This window comes from Sylvia atricapilla, chromosome 3, assembly GCF_009819655.1.
Source record: "Sylvia atricapilla isolate bSylAtr1 chromosome 3, bSylAtr1.pri, whole genome shotgun sequence".
Lineage (NCBI taxonomy): Eukaryota > Metazoa > Chordata > Aves > Passeriformes > Sylviidae > Sylvia > Sylvia atricapilla.
In genome coordinates this window covers 111,524,762-111,544,211 of record NC_089142.1, presented here as the reverse complement: position 1 = coordinate 111,544,211, position 19,450 = coordinate 111,524,762, and the positions used below count along the sequence as shown (strand labels likewise).

General features: G+C 46.6%; 2 protein-coding genes and 1 long non-coding RNA gene across 4 annotated transcripts; 2 read left to right on the top strand and 1 right to left on the bottom strand.

Annotated features, from left to right (window-relative positions):
* Positions 1-898: 898 nt before the first annotated feature.
* Positions 899-9,172, top strand: ERLEC1 (endoplasmic reticulum lectin 1). Its single transcript, XM_066316626.1, has 14 exons — positions 899-1,202; positions 1,646-1,750; positions 1,846-1,926; positions 2,344-2,421; positions 2,532-2,595; positions 3,666-3,706; positions 5,409-5,632; positions 6,732-6,861; positions 7,176-7,337; positions 7,636-7,695; positions 7,790-7,914; positions 8,438-8,515; positions 8,702-8,777; positions 8,922-9,172. Exons 1-14 carry the CDS (start codon positions 906-908, stop codon positions 8,991-8,993), a joined length of 1,593 nt encoding a protein of 530 aa, XP_066172723.1. The 5' UTR covers positions 899-905; the 3' UTR covers positions 8,994-9,172.
* Positions 3,602-4,776, bottom strand: LOC136359727 (uncharacterized). Its single transcript, XR_010743322.1, has 2 exons — positions 4,300-4,776; positions 3,602-3,987 (listed from the first exon to the last, which is right to left on the bottom strand). It is a non-coding gene; the product is annotated as an uncharacterized lncRNA (long non-coding RNA).
* Positions 9,173-12,300: 3,128 nt separating the features above from the next.
* LOC136359725 (toll-like receptor 2 type-1) lies at positions 12,301-18,370 on the top strand. 2 transcript variants are annotated; one of them, XM_066316624.1, is made up of 3 exons: positions 12,301-12,564; positions 12,830-12,985; positions 13,556-18,370. In XM_066316624.1, exon 3 carries the CDS (start codon positions 13,557-13,559, stop codon positions 16,179-16,181), a length of 2,625 nt encoding a protein of 874 aa, XP_066172721.1. In that variant the 5' UTR covers positions 12,301-12,564; positions 12,830-12,985; position 13,556; the 3' UTR covers positions 16,182-18,370. The 2 variants fall into 2 exon arrangements, with proteins under 2 accessions (XP_066172721.1, XP_066172722.1); XM_066316625.1 differs by lacking the exon at positions 12,830-12,985.
* The last annotated feature ends 1,080 nt before the right edge of the window (positions 18,371-19,450 follow it).

The window sequence follows — 19,450 nt, the reverse complement described above, 5'->3', positions numbered from 1 at the left end:
CTAGGAATTAATTAAAGCATAGGAAATATAAATATATGCATTTATTCTTGCTGTGTGGGATTAAAGCCACTGCTCTGCCCTCAGCTTTGGTCACTACCAAAAACCTCCCAGATCTGCTACCTCAAAAATTTTAGGCCATTTAGGCTTCATTTATTTTTATTTTTTTTCTCATTGGTTAAACTCAATCTGTATTTATGCAGATGCAGATTTTAGATCTGTAGACTTCACTACACAACCACGCACACAAAGCTGCTGCTCAGCCTGCTCTCAAACAGTGTTTGGGGAAACAACAGCATATCCATGACTACTGACAGAAGATAATAGAGAGGAGGGAGAGGGAAATCCAGACTTAAGGGTTGGACACTGATCTCCAAGACATTTCCCAACCAGAATAACTCCAAGGTTCTGTACTAAGGGGATTTTCTGTAGTGTGGCCAGTTAATTTCCTGTTTTTCCTTCAGTTATTTATCTGCTGCATGTTTTCCCATGGATCAGGTGGGACTGGCCTGATGTGCTCTGATGTGAAGACTGGTGGCCCTCTTGGGTTCTCAGGTGTATAGATACACACACATCATACACACACACCCCGTGTGTATACAGTAACATACAGAGGAGCCCTTAAAGTGCTCTTGTGCACTCATAACCACATACACGTTGGTTACGTTTAACTCTTAGCGCTGCCACTCGTGACCTAAGTTCACAACTCGCATCCCATTCCTCCCATTCATTCCCTCATCCCCCCCTCCTCACTCGGCTGCATTTTACCCTCCCTCATTCACACTCTTCACTCCCACTTCTCCCTCACACATACTCGAATTCCCCCCTCCCTCCCTCGACCCCACCCTGCTCCTCCGCTCGCTCCGCGCCCGCCCGGCCCCTCACCTCTGGCGGCGGCGCTGCCCCGGATGCCGCTGGGGCGGCGGCCTCTGCCCCGGATGTTGATCGCCGCTGCCGGAAGCCGACGTGGCGGCGCGGCCTCGGCGGAGCCGCCGGCCGGCATGAGGGGCTGCGGGCTGCGGCCGCCGAGCCCGGCCCCGGCCCCGCGGAGCGCCTGCGGGCCGCGGCCGCCCTGCCCGGCCCCGGCGCTGCTCTGCGGGCTCCTGGCGGCCGTGGCGGCGGTGGCCGAAGGCGGCCGAGCTCTCCCGCAGCTCAGCGACGACATTCCGTTCAGGGTGAACTGGCCCGGCACCGAGCTCAGCCTGGTCCGTACCGCGCCGGGCTGAGGGGCCGCTCCGCCCGGGAAGGGCCTCGGAGCCGCCTCCATACAAGGGGGGGTTTGGGTGGTGCTGGGCCGCAGCCCGAGCGAGCCCGGAGAGAATCCCGGGGGATTCTGTGCTGGAAGCGGCGTGGGGAGAGCTGGGGGTGAAGGGGGCTGGGCGCTGGAATAAAGGCCTTGGAATGGGTGAGCAGGTGTGAGGGGAGCGGGCATCTGGAGAGGATCAGGGATATGAGTGGAAGTAGAAGGTCCAAAGGGAAGGCAGCAGCAAGCGACTCCCAGCCAGCTTAACCACCAAACCCCAGTCTTGTGGTGTAATTAAGTGCCGGTAAATACTCTAGAGCACCACTCGGGAATTCAGGGCTGTTTCTAAAGAGTAGCATTTAAAAGCCCCTGCCCGGCTGATCCGTGGGTTGGTTGTTTTCTCAGCCGACCACCGGTGTCTTGTACAAGGAGGACAATTATATCATCATGACCACTGTGGATAAAGAGAAGTACAAGTGTCTCCTGCCACTGATAGCCAGTGGCAACGAGGTGAGTTCAGGCAAGTTATTCTGTAAATAGAAAAACTGTAGCTGAGTCTTTGCATTGTCAGTCTTACCCTGTCATGAAATACCCTTTTATTGCAGGAAGAAGAAAAGGACTATAAAGGTCCTACTCCAGGGGAACTGCTGGAGCCTCTCTTTAAGCAAAGCAGCTGTTCCTATAGAGTATGTTACTTCTGTCTTGTTCATTAAATGCCAGTTAAAAGGATACAGGCCAGTCCATGTCAAGGTTTAGGGTAGTAAGTGTGATACTAATACAGTCTGAAATAAGGTCTTTACAACTTTATGCCTTAATAGTGCTGACAAAAGTCTGTGTGATTAAAGACGTCAGAATTCAGATGACTGAGTTGCTATGGTAGCAGTTAAAACTGTGGATTTTTAAAAAAATTAATTTTTTTCCTTTCTTGTGTGAAAGTCAAGGAAGTCTTCTCTGGTGTTTTTCTTTGGGCAACACTGAGCCACTCGCTGTGCTCTTGTTTTTGAGGGTGTTACAGCATTTTGCTGCAAAAGCCAGCATTTGGGTGGTTTTGTGGTGTGTAAATACATCTAAAGATAATTCTTAAAATGTATTTTATTTCTAAGATTGAATCATACTGGACTTATGAGGTCTGCCATGGGAAACACATCCGTCAGTACCACGAGGAGAAGGAAACGGGGCAGGTAGGCTGTTCACAACTCCATTCTCCTTCTCTCCTGCCGAACTCCTCCAGCAGACTTGAATTCCCTGAAAAAGCTTGGAGAGTGGTAATTGATGTTTGTTTTGATTGCAGAAAATAAACATCCAAGAATACTACCTGGGGAATATGATAATGAAGAACCCGTTGTCAGAACCAGGTGTGTTTGAGATTATTTCATTCTGCTGATGTTAATGAATTTTTTGGGGTTTAATTATTCCTGTCTGGCCAGTTTGAGAGCCTTTTTTTAGGGAACCTGGCACAGATCCTCAGCCTAGATTCAAGTGCCTAGAGTGGGACTTGAGTGGAAATGAGGTCATGGAGCCCCAAACTCAAAGAGCAGTTTAGAACAACTGATTTTTGGAGCATTTTTGGCCTGTAATTTAATTCAAGAAAGTCTTCCAAATCCACAGTGTTCATTCAGGGTTGATGGAAAGAACAGAAACAGAAGAGAAAAACATCACCTAGGTTGGGGTTTGTTTTGTTCTAGGCTAATATGTAAAAGGTGGACACCATTGTTTTCCTAGAAGTCATTAACTGGAATGCTGCAGTCCTTTGTGTGGGATTTAGTGATGTTCATCCCACTTCTGGATCCCTGGCTGCAGCCCTGAGTTAGGGATCTTAGTCTTGGAAAGAAACAGGGTTTGTTTGGCCTTTCTGGGTGAGTGGGTGCAGCACTGTGCAGAGGTGTCTTGTTCTGCTGCTGCACAGAACTCAGAATGTTTGACTCAAGTCACCCATTTTGTGGGGCTGGATGTTGAAACGTGATGGTACCTCAGGTCACCATGGCTGAGTCTGTCAGGCTGTTGTCCCTCTGCCCGTCCTGCTTAGGTGGCAGATTTTGTCCTGTGTGTTTTCCCCTGCTTCCTCTCTGGCAGCTCCTGCTCCTTCCAAAGCACCTGCCTGTTTCCTGTCCAATTCCCACCCTTCCCAAACAGCTGCAGTGACGTGTTCTCCAGCCCTGCCTTGGTGTCAGGGCTGGGTTTGGCCTGTTCTACCAACTCCAGGTGGTTTTGTGATGAACTGATGTGTATTTTGCTCTGTTTGCTGTGGGCCTCAGATCACTGGTTATTTCCTTCCTTATGTCTTTTGCACCAGCAAGTACAAAAGTGCAAGTGGCTCTTGGCAGTGTATAAAGCACCAGCAAATACACAAACCAGAAAAGCTTCTCTGTGAAATTTCATTTTATTTCAAGTGTACAAACTTATCTCATTCTTAATTATTCCCTAGATCAAGAAGAGAAGGGAGATTCCAAAGATGGTGCAAAAGAGGCAAGTGAAAAACATCTATGTTAACTTCTGGCATCAATAGTGGAGACAATTTATATTTGATCATAGAATCCCAGAAGGGTTTGTGTTGGAGGGGATCTCAAAGATATCCAGTGCCACCTGCTGTGGGCAGGGACACCATCCACTATCCCAGGTTGCTCCAAGCCCCATCCAGCCTGGTGTTGGACACTTCCAAGGATCCAGGGGCAGGCACAGCTTCTCTGGGCAACCTGTGCCAGGGCCTCCCCACCCTCACAGGGAGGAATTTCTTCCTGATATCCAATCTAATGATAAGATGATGTAATTAGTCCCCTCCCAAAATGATTATCAAGAAATGAAACCGTTCCTGAGCTGCACTTCTCTTGCTTTTAATTATCAGTTCCAGCTCAGAATATTTACTCAGTCTCGCTACTCAAATTACTTACTTACACTTAACAAAGCCCTACAATACAAAATCCCTGAGAGATGGAGCTGACTTGCTGACCCATCCCATAATAGTCAGTGCTTCCCTTTCCCCTTAGAGAGCTTCCTCACTTGTTTAGGCTCCAAAACTCAACTCTTGAGTCGCTGATTCTGTAGTAAAACAATGGGAATACCTGATGAAGCACACTGGAGTTTGGAATTAATGAGAGCAGGTTTGACCTTATTGCCAGTTCCCCTTCATTTTCATGCTGAAATGAAGTTTTTGTGTCTGGCCTTTGGAATAGCTCAGGGTGGTGGTTGTGTAGTGATCTCAGCAATACCCAGGCCTGAGGAGCATTTTGAAAGTCGTGTGAGGGCAGAGCGTGGCCTGTTCTGGTGGCAGTGGCAGCTGTGCCTCTTGGAAATCCACGAAAACAAAGTTTTGCAGTGCAACTTTCTTCCCTTCAGCTTCAGAGGAAATTAAGTCTTTATTGCCTTTTTCTTGGATAGAATTTATGATGCACTTGCCACGCCAGGGTTTCCTGGAATCTCTTATCAGGAAGAGGCATGTTGGTTCTTTAATCTCATGAATGTCTTCACTCATGGTGGAGCACTTTCAGGGAGGAGTCAGTGGCCTGGGACAGGGTGACTTGGCTTGAAAGCCAAAGCAGGTGAGGGGCAGAAAGGTCCTGGATCCCTGGAGTGTCCTGAGCCCAGAAAGCTCCTCTGTCTTTTAGCACAGACCACTGTCTCTTCAGCACTGAAAACCTTCAGTAGCTCAAGCAACACTGGTAAAAAGAGTCAGTTTGTGGGTTTGGGCACTTTGGGAAGCCAGGGACTCCAGCTGCTTCCAGGAGAGAGACTTTAAAACTTTAGGGTGTTAATGTCTTAAAGAGGGAGCTGGATGAAATACAAAGGAATGAACCTGAAGAGAGCAGCCTGGAAGGTGTGACAAAGTGAGATTTACTTTATATACACCATTAACTTTTTTACCCACAGCCATGGGGTGGTGTGGGATCCTCTGGATAAGGAGCAGCCTCAGCTGGGAATGCTGAGAGGTGTAGTGCAGGTTTGCAGGGTTTTTTTGATTCTTTAGGGCCTGGTGCTGCAGGCGATGAGCCTGGCAGACCCAGTCTGGGTGAACACCAGGACAGGTCTGGATGTTGCAGAAACACTGAGTAGCCACACAGGCTCTGATTTTAACCTGGTAATGCTGGCTCTGCACAGAGGAGTGACATTTTTTGCTTCAGAGGAGTCTCAGGAGCTCTCCTGTGGTTATGACTTGTTCCTCTCCCTCACCCAGATCCCCACGAAAAACATCGAGGGGCAGATGACGCCCTACTATCCCGTGGAACTGGGCAATGGCACTCCCTGCAGCCTGAGGCAGAACCTGCCCAGGTCCAGCACAGTGATGTACATCTGCCACCCCGAGGCCAAGCACGAGATCCTCTCTGTAGCAGAAGTCACCACCTGTGAATACGAGGTGGTGATCCTGACCCCGCTGCTGTGCAACCACCCCAAATACAGGTACAGTGCCCAGAACACTTCTCTCTCCTCTTAGTTTGTGATTCCTGGAGGGATCATCTTCATGGTATTTGAAGTCTGCAAATACCATGTGTGTACACTTTAAAAGTCTATAAACCCAGAAGTATCTTCTCCAACCATAACCTTAACCTTGATTTTAGCTCCTCCCAACATGAAGAGCTCTCTAGAAGCCATTTCCATATGGAGAATTCACAATTTCAGTGTTATTTTCCAAAAATTAGATGTAGGCTTCTTGTTTTTTCCCCTTCCCTAAACTGTGCCACGTATCTGAGGGACCCCTTGAGTGTTTGGACCTTCCAAGGGGTATAAAGAGAACTGCAAAGGGAATGTGCCATACAGACAAGGGAGGATAATGGACAGGATTCCTAGATTTACACAGATGTTGGAACAAGTTAGTATTTAATCAGTGATCTGAGACAGGCCACAAGGTCTGAAGGCAAAATCCTGCATTCTGTAAACACTTGGCAGTTGGAGTTACTAAGTGCTGCTATTTTTAATGCTTGGTATCCATTGTAAATTTTCTCATGTGGATGGGTTTGGTCATACTCTTTTATCTGCTGCACTTAACCTGAGGCACTGTTACCTGTTTCTTGAGTGAGTCTTTTAAGCTTCTGTAGCAGTACAAAAAAAACCATAGAAAGTGCACAGGGAAATTACTCTGTTGCTTGATAAGGATAAAATCTGGAGCTGCTGCCTCCTTCCAAAGGGAAGGCATGGAAGGAAGGGTTCCTGGCCACCAGCAGGAAACACTGAAAATAAACACACAGGATCATCATTCCCCCCCTTATGTCACCTTGGTAAAAAAGGAAAGGTGGAGGTGGCAGCCTGGGAATGCTGCCCAGTGACAACACAGGGATCACAACTCAAATTCCAAGTTCAGTGCCCTTTATTCTTGTTGTGTGTTCCCAAAACAACCCCGAGCAGTGCCTCAGCCTCTAGGACTTTCCCTATACACCTGGCATATCTCATCCAGGGATGCACCTGCACCACCTAAGCAGCAGCAGATCCAGAAACTCAGAGTGCTGAACTGATTTCTGTACTTGAAGGTGTAACAGTGACACGTTCTTACCTTGCTGGGCAGGTTCAGGGCTTCCCCTGTGAATGACATCTTCTGCCAGTCCCTGCCAGGATCCCCACTTAAACCCCACAACCTGGAACAGCTGGAGAAACAGCAGGAAATGCTGAAGATGCCTTTTAGGAGGGTTAAGGAGGTAGGATTTGTTTCATTTACTTTCCATCTTTAAGACATTTAATAAGATGATGTCAGTCTTTCATTGGTCTTTAAGCTTGTTGAAACCATCTGTAACTCAGCCTATTTGGAAGGAAAACAAAGCAAGTGTGGGCAACTGATTTAAATTTTTGTAGCCTTTGTAGCCTACAGTTCACAAATGTGGGAAGATTTTGACTGAAAGAATTTTTTCTTTCAGCTAAAATTGACCAAAACAGCCAACCTGATTCAGTGTTCAGTAACTTCAGATATCTTGTAAGACTATGTAGGGGACTTAATCGTATCCTTTAATTGCAGGAAGAAATGCCTTCAACTAAAGAAGAAAAATTCTCTTCCATCCACAAGCCTGTGGCTGTGGGGAGCCACCAGCTGTTAACAGTGGGGACAACCCACATCTCCAAACTGACCGATGAGCAGCTCATCAAGGAATTCCTCAGTGGTTCCTACTGCTTCCATGGGGTGAGCAGCAAAGCCACCTGGAATAAAGCTATGTGGAATACATCCTAATTTATGTACTTGTTTATTTTTTATCTTTAGCTTTTCTGTTGAAGTTCAGTTTATTTGAGCAGAGTGAAATGAAAGTAGGAAACAGAATTAGCCGTGAAGGATTTTCATTAACTAACAGATACAGAGTTTTATGGCTGAAGCAGCTGGTTTAGGGTCTAGGGGAAAACGGATGAGTTTGGTTTTGGGTGTTCTGTTCTTTTTAGGGGTTATGTTGTGTTCTTCATAACACTGAGGTTTTTCCTCTCCCCAGGGCGTTGGCTGGTGGAAATACGAATTCTGCTACGGCAAATACGTCCACCAGTACCACGAGGTGTGTTCAAAGAGTTCTGTTATATCCTTTAAGTTCCTGTTAAGAAAATACAATCCTCTGGACATGGTGTAATGATCAGCTTTTCCTGTTTTAGGATAAGGAGAGTGGCAAGACCTCCGTGGTGGTGGGTACATGGAGCAAGGAGGAGCACATTGAGTGGTCGAGGAAGAACGCAGCCAGGACCTTCTACCTGCGAGAGGATGGCACCCAGACAGTCAGGTACCAACCAGGCTCTGCCCTGCTCTCACACCTGGGACACAGCCCTGTGACATCTGGGTTATGAACAGATAAAACAAACTGCCTAGAGGAGCATGTTCAGGTTTACCCCCCAGTCAACATCATAAATAAGGAATTCAGTACTTCAGATATGGCACAAAGAAAAATCTTTCAACTCTGAACAACTCTTTCCCTCTGCAGTAACTGCAATACAACCTATTGCTGTATAATAGTATAATAGCTATGTAATAGTATAATAGCTAATAGTATAATAATAGTATAATAATATATCTGGTATGTATATATTAGATACAATAATAATACATAATAATAATACTATACAATATATATAATAATACATAATAATAATACTATACAACATATATAATACTACTATATTTGTTACAATTTGTTGGTATATTAAATATTTGACCAATGATGAGATGCTGCATCACACCACTGAACTGCCTGCTTAAAAATTGTGTTTAATACTTCCAAACTCTTCCATTCTGATCTTTTGTGCCAGGATGGTGTCTCATTTCTATGGAAATGGAGATGTTTGTGACTTGACAGACAAGCCAAGGCAGGTGACTGTGAAATTGAAGTAAGTGGAATTTTTTACAAAGTGATGTTTTATGTCTGTTTCTTGGGTCAAAGGGGAAAACTGTTGCTGTTGTCACAAAGCTCAGAAGATGGTATCTGTTAACTTAAAATGCTGCAGACAGCAGTGAAATCGGTGTTACTGTGTGCTTATCGCCTACCAACCCCCCAATTTCTCCTCTGTTTTCAGATGTAAAGAATCAGACTCTCCTCACGCTGTGACCATTTACATGTTGGAGCCTCATTCTTGCCAATACATCCTTGGGGTATGTACAGACACGCCCTGAGGTCAGGGCTGGGAGTAGAGAACATCTCCAAGTCTGTGTTTAAGGTGGTCTCTTTCTCCCAGTGAATGACTCTTCCAAAGATTCCTGCAGGGCTGAGTTCATGGCTTGGTCTCTCTCTTCCAGGTGGAATCTCCAGTCATCTGTAAGATCCTGGATACAGCAGATGAATACGGGCTCCTCTCAGTGCCCAGCTGAGGACAGCAAAGCCCCCAAGGCCAAATCCTGGCATTCCCATGGGAACAGTGTCTGTGAGCTGACAAAGGCCTCACCAGCACAGCTCTCCATGCTGAGGGACTCGTGAACCACTTTGTGTATAACTATGTGTATATAAGAGCTTATTGATAAACTTTTAATGATTAAAACCTTGTCTTGCACTTCCTGCCTGGCTCATGTGTGACACGTTCCCCCCTTTTGGTGCCATTGTTAAGGTGTGAATTCAACTCAGAAAAGGCACAAAAACAACTGAAACTTCAAGGGAGGAGTTCAGCTGCCAGCAGAAGGAAAAGGCGAAGGCAACACTTCTTGTTCAGGAGACACATCACTACTCCTGGTTTTCCTACTGTTCCTGCTTTCTCCAAACACCAATATTACCTCGCTGTTAACTGCTGGGAATTGTATTCTCCTGTCACTGTACCTCACACCTCTTCAGCTGCTATTTCTGGGCTGCTTCTCAGAACATTCCATTTATTTATTTATATTAACACTGTAGAGTTTGTCTCTGTACAATTATTTTGCTGAATGTCCAGTTCCCTGTAGCGTGTCTACCTCACAAAGAATGTTGGGGAAGTTTTAATCTGCTGGCACTAGACATTCCTACAAGGAAATGGGGAGGGATCAGGTAAGTTGAAATACTGCTGACAGGAGGATTGGGAAGTGATTTGCTTTATATTTTCAAAAAAGTTTGTAATGGCCAACACCCAGCAGAGCCTTGAACGTTCGGGGCTGTAGCAAGTGTCCAGTTGGTCACTTCCGTGTGGCCACAACATTTCCTCTTTTCTGTACCCCTTTTGCAAGGCACAGGAATTTCTGACGGCTGTGGGGAGGAACCTGCCAGCCACGTGACAGATGATTGGGCAAATAATGCCCAAAATAATTCCCCTGAGCTGCTGGACTGTTGCAACAGAGCCTGTTTTAGTGTCCCACCAAGCAGAAAACCCAAACAGCAGCAGCAGCATGATTTGGCATTTAAATTGACTCTCACTGCTCTTGCTCATATCCTGATTGCTGAGGCTCAGCAAGGTGGTAGAGGGAGCTGGAAAGGGGGAAGAGTCTTTTACAGTATTTCCCCGTGGAAAAGTCTTGGACCCAGATTCCCCCATTCCCAGCCTTCCTGCCAGCCAGAGGCATCAGCAGCCAACACAGTAAGAAAAGGTGAAAGCATTTCACCTCCTGCTGCCTGTGCAAGGGGCTGGCTGGATTCCCTGGTTAAGGCTCCGAGCTGCGCAATCACTTGGGATGGTTTTATTTTGGATCAAGGCTGCCCTGATGAAAGGCTGGAGCCACCCAGCTCAGGGAAGCCTCAGCATCCCTCAGGCTGTGCCAGGGGAGGGAACACAACACACTCACTCCGCCCGCACATCCCTCCTTGTGATTAGAGCAGAGGGTAGCCGAGAATAGTTACTTTGTGGAATGTCAGGATTCCCCACACTGGGGGGAACTCCCTGGTGGGAGGGGGAAGCACATCCCGGCTCAGGAGCCACAGCACCCGGTGCCCCCCAACAGCAGCTTTTGCCATGGTGTGAACAAACAGGCTCTTGCCAAACCTGTGCTCCTCAGCCTCAGCTTCCTATTGCACAGGATGCTCCACGCTCACAGCTCTTCCTGCCCAGCCTCCAGGCTGCCACAGCACCCACATCCACCTCCAAAAGAAATGTGCTTTGCTCCCCCTCCTCTCCCATCCCCTCCTGACCAACAGCTGAGTTAGATTTGCTCCTACACCTTCAGGAGGTAGAGCTGTTTCACACAGACAAGTGCATTTGTGTCTGTTTCCTGGGTCAGAGGGAAAAGCTGCTGCTGTTGTCACAAAGCTCAGAAGAGAGTATCTGTTAACTTATTAAAATGCTGCATTTCCAGGTCATAAATACATTTTTATCCAGCACCTAAACCCAAGCCCACCTTAATAAGAAAAGCTCCCGTGAGGTCTGGTCTCCTCAAAGCTGGTGCTGATCCTCTTTGGATTTGAGCAGCTCCTATGCAGATTCAGCTCTCCTCCATTAAACAGTATTTCCAGTGCACAAAAAACCTTTTCCTGCAGAGAGAGATGAATGGCACATGACCCATTTTGGGAATGAAAGCACTGATCCTGCCCTTGGCCACATGGTGTGGACCTTCCTTGCTCAGTCAGACATTTCTTGTGTCCTGCTCTTCCATCAATTCCCAAAATAAGAGGTTGCTTAAAATTTTTTAAAAAAACAACCAACCTAACAAACAAAGAAAAAACCCCAGACACAGAGAAGGTGTTGGACGCAACAAATGACAGAATAATTCCAGCACAGAGAGTTGGTGGAATAACTGTGCTTGTACCAAAAAGCTGCCTTTTTAACTTTGTCCCTTCCAACCATGGGAAGCAACTCTCTCTGGGATTTTGTTGGCCCCTGTGCTAGGATGTAGCTGTTCCATCTTCCCAAAGGAAAGCACAGCCCAAGGTTCATGCCTTCTAAATACAGCACCACTGTATTTAGATGGAGAATTATCCAACTACAGGCTTCGCCCCACACTGACAGCAGGAGCAAAAATTTCCCCTGATATATTCCAGCTTATCAATTTCATGTCCCTTTTACCAAAGCAGGTTGGGATCTGTCTGAAGAACAGATGACTGTGGGGCAATTCCCAGAACATGCTGCAGCAGGAAAGTGCCCAGTCAGACCAGACAGCATAAACCAGCTTGTGTTTTCCAGCCCCCAGGCTGGACAGGGGGGGCTCTGGGCTGCTGTGAGAGTTTCCAGTCACTGGTGGTTGCAAAAGAGTGGACAAAAAAAAAAAAAAAAAAAAAAATTGGAAGAGGTAAAAAGCTCTGACCCCAGTGAAAGCTCCAGGTAATAATTTAGAGAAGGTTCTTACCCAGGTGTCCATGTGGGGCATCAACTGACCCCAGGACGTGTGATGGCCTCTCCTCTGACCTTCCTCCCCACTCAAGTTGGTTTTATATTATTTTCTCTGAGGGAGAGGCAAAGGTAAAGTTACTGTTGATGTCATTTCACAGTTATGAGGAGTTTGAGTGACTTTGGTCATCAGCGTGGGTTATTAGCACAAATAACCTGAATTTCTGAGTTAACGAGGTCAGGGTCAGCTTTGTCTGGATCATGCCTTTGGTTCCGTTCTCGTGAGCAGTGTTCTTTTTGACAGAGCGTGACCACGGCAGCGGGGTGTAGCTCTGTCCTTTGCTCTGTGTTCCCCTGGGAGCAGCACTCCCAGCTCCCTCAGCATCCCTGCAGAACCCTGTGGCCAACATACGCCCTCCTTGCTGAACTCGGGTCTCAGGTTCTCAGGTTTTGTTTTTTTTTTTTTCCCATCTATGATACTGAGACCGAGGCAAACCCTCGGGACGACACTGCGATGCATTAAACTTCCACCTTGTATTTCCGCCTCGGCCACGGGTTGTGCAACGCCTGAGAGGGGCGCGAAGGGGAAAACTTGAGAGATTTCACCGGGGAGGATCATGTCCGGCACCTCCTCCTCCTCCTCCGGGAGAGGCTGGATCCGCTCCCGGCTCCACAAAAGGCACCCGAGGCAGCAGAAGGCGAGGGAGGAAAGCCCAGGAGAGCAGGTACAGGTCAGTGGGATGGGAGGGTGGCTGGAAGTGAGGAGAGAGCTGTGTGATAAATTGACGATGCTTTTCACACAGCCCGGGGGTTCCCGGCTTGCTCACCGCCGTGCCGGGTGTTCCTGCGGGATGTGGGCTGGGACAGAGCTGGGAAGTCGCTTAACTCACCTTCCCTTGAGTTAAATCGGGTGGCCCAAGCCCGGCGGGCAGCAAAGGGGGCTGTGGTGACACAGGTTACTCACACGGAGCTCTGAACCTGCCTTTGCAGGGAGCAAAACCACGGCTTGGAGCAGCAGCGTCAGGGGCTCCTGACAAAGACCCGGGGCAGGATTGGGGCAGTGACCTCTCCTGGCACTGGGAATGCTGTGGGTCACTGGGGCAGGGACCTCTCCTGGCTGCCTTCCAAGAAAACTTACTCCAACAGGTAAGGCCAAACAAATGGTCACTGGTAAATCCTCGGCGTGGAGGGTAAAAGCTCCAGGGGCTGGGATCAGGGGAAGATCCATAGTCACACCATTACGTGGAGCTCTCTGGGGTAGGATGTAGCTGTTCCATCTTCCCAAAGGAAAGCACAGCCCAAGGTTCATGCCTTCCAAATACAGCACCACTGTCGGTTCGCTGCAGTGGCTGAACAGGTTTTGGAGGGGTCAGACTTACTTGGTTGTTAAGCACCGGGATGGGGACACATAAAACCTGAGTCCCACAGAGCCATGAAGGCCATTTCCGATTTTGCAGGAGGAAGATGGTATTGCAGGGGCTGCCTGGGAAAGAAAAGAAAAAAAAAAAAATAAATTCTGACTTTATCTAGCATGACCTCAGATGAACAGTGCTCTCCTTCAAATCATTCTCAAACACTCTCTCTCTTACTCTGGATAAAAGGGGATTCATGGGTACAACTAGTGAAATGATTTCTGGACTTCAAATAAATTAGGATTATTTTTAAGGATTTTCATTAGCATATGATAATGACGGATTTAACATTTATTTTCTCCAGGATGAGGATCCCTCCTGGCTGCCTTCATTTCTACTTCATTTCTCTCTTACTCAGTGGAGCACATGGGTTCCTGATGTGGAGAACACATCCAGCCTTCTTGGTTTATAACTACTCCTATTCAAATCTTTCCTCTGTCTCAGAAGCGCACGCTCCAAAAACAGCAAGAGCTCTCAATTTCTCACACAATGTTATTGAAAAAATTACCAAGAGAGACTTGGAAGGATTTGACTGGCTGGAAGTTCTGGACTTTTCCTACAATCAGATCAGGGCTGTTGAGCCTGGAGTGTTCCAGAGTCTGCTCAGCCTGGTTTCTGTGGATTTATCATCTAATGATGAGAAGCTGCTTCTGTCAGATCTCCCACCCCACCTGAAGCTCTCACATGCTGGCAAAGCTCCAAGATCTTTGCAGCTTTCCAGGAATTCTGGCAAATCCTCAGGGGCTGCTCTGGAGCCTTCTGCTCCTGCCAAGGAGCTGTCACATTCTGGAGTTCTGTCTCTCCTGCAAATCCTTAGCCCCAGGCTCAGGAGAAGCACAGGGAATCTTTTTCGGAAGGGAGAGAGGAACACAACAGCCCTTCCCACAGCCACACCTGAGCCCACCCTCTGTGGAACTCCCATCAATGGGACACTCAACCTGTCCCACAGCAACCTCTCCCAGGACGAGCTGATGATAAAACTGGATGAAGATCTCTGCCAAGCCCAACTGGGCAGGATTTTGGAGCTTGACATCAGTCACAACAACGTGGAAATGGATCTTCTGTCGCTGTTTTCCCTGTTCTTCCCAATGAAAAATACATTGTCCATCGACGCCAGCTACAACAAGTTAACCATTAACATCCTGGATGCTGAGTTCCTCTGTAAGTTCCCATCCCACCAGCTTTGGTTCCTAAACATCAGCAACAACCCCATCAACAGCCTCGATACACTGTGCCTCCCTTCCAGCATCAAGGAAATTGATTTGTCCTTCACCAACATCAGCCAAATTCCCCCAAATTTTGCTAGAAAATTGTTTAACTTGGAAAAAATGTATGTTCAAGGAAACCACTTCATCTACACAGCATTCTCAGAAAGCAAGAATACACTTCCAATGTGTGCTCCTCCTCCGGGAACTGTACACATCAACACCATCTCCTTTGTCAGGACCGAGGCTGGGACACCCATTGAAAGCCTTCCCGAGAATGTGAAACACCTGGGAATGTCCAACTGCTCCATTGTGGAACTGCCAGAATGGTTTGCTGACACAATGGAACAACTGTTATTTCTGGACCTCAGCAGCAACCACATTTCTGTGCTTCCCAGTTTCCCCCCCTCCCTGTGGCATCTCGACATCAGCAACAACAACATCAAAGTCATCTCCCCCAGTCTGAAATCCCTCTCCAACTTAACAACATTGAGGATTCAAAGTAACAAAATTGTGGATATACACACGGAGTATTTTCCATCAGCCTTAAAAAAAGGCGATTTTAGCAAAAACAAGGTGAAGGTGTTGTCCTTAACTTCTGCCCTGGAGAAGCTGGAACATCTCAACGTTTCTGGGAACCTGATCACGCGTCTGGAGCCTGCCAGCCACCTTCCTGCACTGACCAGCCTAGACAGCAGCCACAACCTTATCCCAGAGCTGCCCGATGCCTTCGGGGAATCCCTCCCAGGGCTGAAGTATTTGAATCTATCAGGAAATAAGATCTCCTTTCTGCAGCGTGGCTCTCTCCCAGCTTCTCTGGTTGAGCTGGACATCAGCGACAACGCCATCACAACCATTGTGGAAGCCACGTTCAGCCCGCTGACGAGCCTCAGGCTTCTGACCGTCCAAGGGGAGCATTTTTTCTGTACCTGTGACCTGTACTGGTTTGTCAACGTCTACCTCCACGAGCCCCAGCTGGAGATTAGGGGCAGGGAGGCCGTGAGGTGCAGCTTCCCCCCGGAGCGCCGGGGTTCCCTGGTGGGCAGCAGCCGCCTGACGCTGCTGCACTGCTCCCTGGGCGTGCAGCTGGCTGTGACAGCTGGGGCTGCTGGCCTGGCCGTGCTGGCCCTCACCACGCTCTGCTGGAGACTGGACGGGCCCTGGTACATCAGGATGGGCTGGTACTGGTGCATGGCCAAGAGGAAGCAGTACGAGAAGAGGCCAGAAAACAAACTCTTCGATGCCTTCATCTCGTACAGTGAGCACGACGCCGACTGGACCAAAGAGAAGCTGCTGGAAAAGCTGGAAAATGATGGGTTCAGGATATGTTACCATGAGAGGGATTTCAAACCAGGCCATCCTGTGCTTGGGAACATTTTTTACTGCATAGAGAACAGCCATAAAGTGCTTTTTGTTCTCTCTCCCAGCTTTGTGAACAGCTGCTGGTGCCAGTACGAGCTCTATTTTGCCGAACACCGGGTCCTGAATGAAAACCTGGATTCCCTCATCATGATTGTGCTGGAAGATCTCCCACCCCACAGCGTCCCCCAGAAATTCAGCAAACTCAGGAAACTGCTGAGAAGGAAAACCTACTTGAAGTGGAGCCCTGAGGAACAAAAGCAGAAAATGTTCTGGCATCAGCTAAAAGCTGTCCTAAAAACAACCAATGAGCCGCTTGTGAGAGTGGAGAACGGATCCACTCTGGAAATGCAGGAGCTGGAATGAGACCCAGAGAACTCTGAGGGCTGTGCCTGGAAAGCCTGTGGTCAGATAAAAGCACTTAGCTCTTGCAAAGGCTGCTGTGATGCCCAGGGGTTTGTCTGGATCAGGCCCAAGAGAGGCTCCAAGGGGAATTGCAGCACACCCATTATTCCCTCTGAAAAAGAATCCTGAAGGGATGAGACCCGAGCACTGATAAAAAGCCTTTTGCTCCTGGATGTTTAAATTTGTCCAGCTATTCCCAGCATTTCCCAGCATTTAAGTGCTGTGGATGTCACCTGAAAGGAAGAACTGCTCCAGGCACAGTGCATGTCCTTGCTGGGTTCCTGAGGTGGTGGCAGTGACAAGCAGTGTCTTAGGACTGGACTACAGATTCCTGGTTCTGGGACAGCTTAAGGTGGGAACACACCCTGTGTGCAGGTAAGAGAGCCACAAACCATGCTGGGACACACGGAGCAGCTCCCTTTTGTGCTTTGGCAAGGAAAGATTAAAGATGCACTTAATTTAGCCCTCTGAGAGAGGCTAAACCCACACTGCTACATACTGCGGGTTCAGTGACTGCTTGAAGAAATGAGATTTGAAAATCCTTGTAAATTCAGAATAAAATATACAACCAAGTCAGTACAAAAAGGACCAGCTGAGTGTGGTGGTCTCTGCTGTTAAACAACTGGGGTGAGCTTTGTTTAATCACAAACCTCTGGAGAATAAGCAAGTTCTGTACATTATTATTTAGATTTAGGAAAGTTCCAAGTTACCTAGTCACCCTGACCCATTTCCAATGGATTCAGCACTACCTCTGCATAGTCCTTGCCCTCACCTAGTGCCACTTGATAATTTTATTTATTGTGCTTGGGAAAAAAACAAAAGAAATTCAGCCAATCCAACGTTCAAGGGAAATCAACAGACTGTGACAGAAAATAAACACCAGGTGAGGACAAATCATTTGGTTTAGCATGACATGGACTTGTTCCTATGATGAGCAAACTCAAACAACATCCCAGTAGAAAATCCCAAATCCAGGAATGCAGCATGTTTGGAACACAGACTCTGACAAGGAATTGGCTCTGCTGTGACAAAACAAGACCAACACCAACCTGCTGCCAAAAGAGGGAACAAAAAAATGCAACAAAAAATCTTCACTGACAGAGATCCCTTGGAACTCAGTGCAAACCCAGCTTTCCTCAGCTAAATGATTTGGCATCATCAGCTTTGAGGTTTTATGTATTAGGATAAAACCCACAATCCTACAGGCCAGCAGCTGAAAATGCCAACTCTTTTCACCACAGAGATCTAGGGCTTAAAAAGACTGTAAATTATAAAAATATTACAAATATTTTTGTTCATTTAAGCAGCCAGAAGCCACTTGTTAATGAGATCAATGAACCCCAAGTAATTAATCAGTTGTTTTTCTAACAGCCTGTATGTTTTCCTCTTTCTAAAGCACTCAGTGGTCACATTTCTCACTTCCCCTCTCCCCACACATTTCCCACCTCCACATTCTGCTGCATCCCCCTCAATTCCATTGCTGCTTGTTAACCTTGCAGTGACTCTTTACTGGCTCTTTACTGGTTCTGTGCTCAGCAGGCTTCTGATAGAAGAGGGTAAGGGAAAAAGGGAGAAGTTATACTCCAGAAGAGTCTAAACCAATTATTTTATCAAAAATTTGATTATTTCAGTCCATGATTCACTGCAAAGTTGTAACTGCTTTCAAAATCCAATCCTGATTTACTGTGTCCATGAACCTCCCAGAAAACAACTATTTAGTACAGCTGGCAACTTAAATAAGGTTTTGTTTCTCCTGCAGACTAAAAGGTTTTGCATTTACTTAATCTGGCACAATGCCACTGTACAGATTAACACTGATATTAATTACACAGGCGGTGTTAAGGGCACAGCTGGCACCAGCAGTTAAGGAAGCAAAGCACAAAGAGCTTTGATGGGACTTCAGTTCTTTTGTCACATAAAGGCAATAAAACATCCTGCTTGGCCCCCTCTTGCTTTAGTCCCATGTGAATACTCAAGGCAAATGTTTTATGAGGTGTGATGAATTTTGAAACAGGTGATGAAGTTCATGTGATCTAAAGGCACAGAAGTTGAACATGCATACAGCAAACCCCCCCAAAAATGCCTCATGTATATTTTTCCCTCCAGTACAATTTCTACTGAAGAGAAATTAAAATACAACAGCAAAACAAGATCTTTTCATTATCTTTTATACTTGGTTTAAAAAGAACCACAATTATTCATTTTTTTAAAAAAAAATGGGCAGAGAGAAAAGACTTATGGAAATTATTTTACATTTGTATCAGAAAGTTGTTCACACTGATTTTATTGCAAGAAAGCTGGTTTGAATTATTCAGAATTAATTCATATTCAGTGTTAAACAAACAACAGTGTTCCAGGAGAATCCTGAGAACAGTTTGGTTAACAAAAAGCCTGAACAAACAACTCACAGACAGCAATGATGTGGACATTTTTTGTTTCTAAAGTATCAAATCACGTTCCCACCACTGTAATCGTCCTGAAGATGTGGCACTTTCCTATAGGAAGGCATCAAAAGCCTGTGGCACAAATATTTTGGAGACACTGAGGCTCTGCTGAAGTCCACAAAAGGTGAAAGGTTGTTTAGAAGAGATCTGGCCACTTAGAGCAAGAAGTGTCAGCAATTTAAATGCCCCTGAATTGTTCTGTCTCCCTGGGAATTCCCACAATAAAATACAACACAAATGGGTGAATTTGTAAAAAAAATACTTAACTTCTGTTGCTTGCTCGCTGTGTAGACCAACAGACAAAATTTCTAAGCAGACAGATGAAATCAAACTGATGTTAGACCTAACAAAACCTCAGAAACTGGTCATTCATTAGACATATTAACAACTGCCAGTTCTGCCTGTCAGGAATAGCCAAATCCCAATTTATACAAAGTCATGGGCAAAAGAGCAAGCAGCAACACAACCCTGTGCCTGACAGCTGATCAGTTAGGGAATTCCAGATGTGACTGTATTCCTCCTGGTGTATCAGTCACATGCTATTGCAAAATTCATCTTTATCATCAAGTAATGTAAATCATTAGGTAGTGCATGGTTATTTCTATCAGACGTAAAACACTTCTCCAAATTATTTTGGGATACAGAATGCCACCATCATTAAAATCAATGCCCAGCAGGTATTAATGTACATACTGCAGAGGTTTATCCCAGCGCCACACTTCCCAAAGGTCCCTCCCCAGTGGAAATATAACACTGACCAAACAAAGCTTTTTCCCACTTAAAGAA